This window comes from Nestor notabilis, unplaced genomic scaffold, assembly GCF_000696875.1.
Source record: "Nestor notabilis isolate BGI_N333 unplaced genomic scaffold, ASM69687v1 scaffold23748, whole genome shotgun sequence".
In the NCBI taxonomy this organism is placed as follows: Eukaryota; Metazoa; Chordata; class Aves; order Psittaciformes; family Psittacidae; genus Nestor; species Nestor notabilis.
In genome coordinates this window covers 3,457-7,667 of record NW_009939057.1, presented here as the reverse complement: position 1 = coordinate 7,667, position 4,211 = coordinate 3,457, and the positions used below count along the sequence as shown (strand labels likewise).

The window sequence follows — 4,211 nt, the reverse complement described above, 5'->3', positions numbered from 1 at the left end:
ACCGAGCGCCGCTGGAGAAGCTCTTCTACCTGCCCCACGTGTGCAGCTACACGTGCCTGTCGCGCGTGCGGCCGCTGCGCGGTGACCAGTACCGCAGCCGCAACCCGCTGCTCATCCCGCTCCTCTACGACTTCCGCCGCATGACAGCGCGGCGCCGCCTCAACCGCAAGATGGGCTTCCACGTGCTCTACAAGACCCCGTGTGGGCTCTGCCTCAGGACCATGCAGGAGATCGAGCGGTACCTCTTCGAGACGGACTGTGACTTCTTGTTCCTGGAGATGTTCTGCTTGGATCCTTACGTGTTGGTGGATCGCAAGTTCCAGCCCTACAAACCCTACTACTACATCGCGGACATTACCAAGGGCAGGGAGGACGTGCCTCTGTCCTGTGTCAATGAGATTGATAACACCCCACCTCCTCAGGTGGCCTACAGCAAGGAGCGGATCCCAGGCAAAGGGGTCTACATCAACACCAGCTGGGAGTTCCTTGTGGGCTGCGACTGCAAAGACGGCTGCAGAGACAAGTAGGTGACCCCCTGGTATCGCTGGGGCTGGAGGGTGGGGGATGACAGCACGAGAGGGACCTGCTCTGCACTTTAAGCCCCTGCTTGGTTGCAGGTTTGAGGACAAATCAAGCCCCGAGTGTCCATCTCTGCATCTACCCGTTCCAGAAGATGGGATTTCTTCTTCTTTCTGTTAAACCAGTGGCTGAAACTTGACTTCTGAGGGATGGGTGGGTTTTTCTGTGTCTCTCTCCAGATCAAAATGTGCCTGTCAGCAGCTGACTGTGCAAGCAACTGGCTGCACCCCGGGGGGGCAGATCAACCCCAACTCTGGATACCAGCACAAAAGGCTGGAAGAATGTCTCCCAACAGGGTAAGCAGAGCCACGTCTTCTCCTTCCCTCACCAGCCCCAGAAACTTGGCCTCTGATGCTATCAGAGAGGGGGTATTGTTCAGCCTGGAGAAGAGAAGGCCCCAGGGGCACCTTAGAGAAGCTCCAGTGCCTAAAGGGGCTCCAGGAAAGCTGGAGAGGGGCTTTGGGCAAGGGATGGAGGGACCTTGGAGCAACCCGGTCTAGTGGAAGGTGGCCCTGCCCTGGATGAGCTTTAAGGTCCCTTCCAAACCATTCTGTTACTGTTTCCTGAGGGAGATAGTGCAAACCTGCCTCTGTCCTCAATCCCTGTTAACATGTGGCTCAGGACCTCTGTTTATGAGCACAGCACCTCACAACACCACTTTCCTGACTCTCTTGAGCTCGGTCGCTGCTGCAGGTCTCTTTGGGTCATTTCTGGTGCCACACCAGCTCTTGGGAGGTTCTTTATGAAGGAAGATGTCTCTGTTCCCCTCTCTTTCAGAGTTTATGAGTGCAACAAGAGGTGCAAGTGCAACGTTAACATGTGCACCAACCGCTTGGTCCAACACGGCCTCCAAGTCCGGCTGCAGTTATTCAAGACCCAGAACAAAGGTTGGGGCATTCGTTGCCTCGATGACATTGCTAAAGGCTCCTTTGTCTGCATCTATGCAGGTAGGACCTCACCTCAGTGACCAGGTAGAAGCCTCTTTAGCTTTGAAATGGGTGCTGTGAGTGAAGAGCCTTTGTTGAGCCAGCCCTGCCTGGCAGTCACATGTATCCAGATAGGAATCTGCTTGGTTTCAGTTAAGGAGTGGGGGGAATAAGTGTTTGAAAAGATCTGGTTGTGTCAGGCCTGGGATCTGGGCTTTGTTTATCATGAAATAGGACGTGGAGCTGCTGGAGCAAGGCCAGAGGAGGCCCCGGAGCTGCTGCGAGGGCTGGAGCAGCTCTGCTCTGGAGCCAGGCTGAGAGAGCTGGGCTGGGGCAGCTGGAGAAGAGAAGGCTCCTGAAGGGGACACCTTAGAGCAGCTCCAGGGCCTAAAGGGGCTCCAGGAAACCTGGAGAGGGGCTTTGGACAAGGGATGGAGGGACAGGCCAAGGGGAATGGCTTGAACCTGCCAGAGGGGAGATTGAGATGAGCTCTTGGGCAGAAGCTCTTCCCTGGGAGAGTGGTGGGGCCCTGGGATGGGTTGGATGAAGCTGTGGCTGCCCCATCCCTGGCAGTGTTCAAGGCCAGGTTGGACACAGGGGCTTGGAGCAACCTGCTCTAGTGGAAGGTGTCCCTGCCCGGGGCAGGGGTTGGAGCTGGAGGAGCTTTAAGGTCCCTTCCACCCAAAGCAGGCTGTGCCTGTGTGACCTCAGAGCTGGTTGGGAATCCACACAACCCAGTTTCCTGTTTACACCCCACTGGTTGCTGGGGCCATGGGCCCAAACCAGCCAAATGCAGAAGTTGCACAGGGTGGTTGCATCAGCCCTGAAAGGACACCATGGACACTGCTGGGTTCTGGTGCTCTGCTCACCCTGTGCCATCACCTCCAGCCCCTTGGAGGCAAAGGCAGTGTCCCTGTTGGAACTGCTGCTTAGAGATGCCCGTGTTGGAAAGCTGGATGTTAGCAAGGACCTTGTAGCAAGAAACCTGGAGGTAGCAACAGGACAAGGGGTGATGGGTTCCAGCTTGAACAGGGGAAGTTCAAGTAGATACAAGGAAGTTCTTTACTCTGAGGGTGCTCAGGCCCTGGAGCAGGGTGCCCGAAGTGGTAAGTGCCCCATCCCTGGCAGTGTTCAAGGTCAGGTTGGGCAGAGCATTGGGTGATGTGGTCTAGTGTGGGTTGGGATGGCAGAGGGTTGGAACTGGATGACCTTAAGGTCCTTTCTAACCCAACCCATTCTATGATTCCACGACCTGCTTTAGACCAAGTCCTTCAGATAACCTCAACTATCATGGTCATACATTGTCCTCTCCCAGCCCACTTTGGCATAAGGTGGCATCAGCCCTGTTCGCTCATTGGTGTGCACTGGGTTAGGAACCTCATCCCTGGAAAACTCACGCTTGGTTCCATTCCCTCAGGGAAGATCCTCACGGATGACTTTGCTGACAAAGAGGGGCTGGAGATGGGGGACGAGTACTTTGCCAACCTGGACCACATCGAGAGCGTGGAGAACTTCAAGGAGGGCTACGAGAGCGACGCCAAGTGCTCCTCGGACAGCAGCGGGGTAGACCTGAAGGACGACGAGGAGGAGAACACGGGCACGGAGGAGCAGGAGGAGTCCAACGAGGACAGCTCCGATGACAACTTCTGCAAGGACGAGGACTTCAGCACCAGCTCGGTGTGGCGCAGCTACGCCACGCGCCGCCAGACACGCGGCCAGAAGGAGAACGGCCTCTCAGAGACAGCCTCCAAGGACTCAGGGCTCACCCGACAGCTCCAGCACGACGAGGCGGCCGTGGCTGCCTCCTGCAAGCTCCCGGTGTCGGAGGAGAGCTCCAAGAACAAGGTGGTGTCGTGGTTGAGCTCCAACAGCGTGTCTGATGGCTTCCAGGACAATGACAGCACCTCCTCCTTCAAGATGAGTGAAGGGGGGGAAGCCAAGGCCAGCAAAGGGGAGATGCCAGGGGAGAGGGAGAAAACCTGTGCTGCTGCCCCGGGAGACGCGGATCGGGAGCTGAAGGCATCAAAGAAAGACGTAAGGGAGATGAGGAAACGGAGACACCACAATGGGCCTCAGCTGTGCTCTTGCTCAATGGCTTCTCCACCCATACAACGTGCCTGTGGTGCTCTTTGGTGTCCCCATGCTCTGCTTACTCGGCCTCGTGCTCGCTGCGGTGGGGTAGGAGGTGCCTGTTCCCTTCCTGGAGGGTGTTGGGGCAGAAGAGGCTGCAAAGAGGCTGCTCAGCATGAGCTCGGTGTCCCTCAGGCCCTTGGTGCTCGTGGCTGTGCAGCCCTGCAGGAGGGACCAGCATTGGGTGCCAGGGGTGGTGGGGAGGCAGAGCTGGGGTTGGCAGGGAGATGGGGTGCTCTCTGTCCCCTCCCTCCTTGGAGACCCACCAGATGGGACACGGAGGATGGGAGACGCGTGGTCAGACCTTGGCCCTGGGAAGCAGCCCCTGGCCTGGGTGTCCCACTGAGCACGGCCAAAAGGGAGAGGTTTTAACTATGTGTCCTTCTCCCCCCTGCAGGAACCTGAGGACACAGCCAAAATTCCCGGGTAAGCTCCCGTAACCTGGATTTTCCTGCTTTTTATTGCCAGATAAGGAACTGCTGCAGCTTTGGGGCAGCCCTTGACTCAGTTTAACACCACTGCTGGAGGAGGCAGAGCTTGGGCTGGGCCCAGTGTGAGCACTATGGGCTTGTCCAG

General features: G+C 57.3%; 1 protein-coding gene across 1 annotated transcript in view; it reads left to right on the top strand.

The window, feature by feature from the left end:
* Window positions 1–8: 8 nt before the first annotated feature.
* LOC104409719 (histone-lysine N-methyltransferase SETDB1-like) overlaps window positions 9–4,211 on the top strand; it is a gene marked incomplete at its 5' end in the record, with an annotated part of 6,983 nt that continues 2,780 nt past the window's right edge. The window contains 5 exons of the mRNA XM_010019676.1: window positions 9–523; window positions 759–875; window positions 1,357–1,526; window positions 2,923–3,539; window positions 4,033–4,061. Coding sequence (XP_010017978.1) covers window positions 9–523; window positions 759–875; window positions 1,357–1,526; window positions 2,923–3,539; window positions 4,033–4,061 — 1,448 coding nt within the window. The remainder of the gene's footprint in view (window positions 524–758; window positions 876–1,356; window positions 1,527–2,922; window positions 3,540–4,032; window positions 4,062–4,211) is intronic.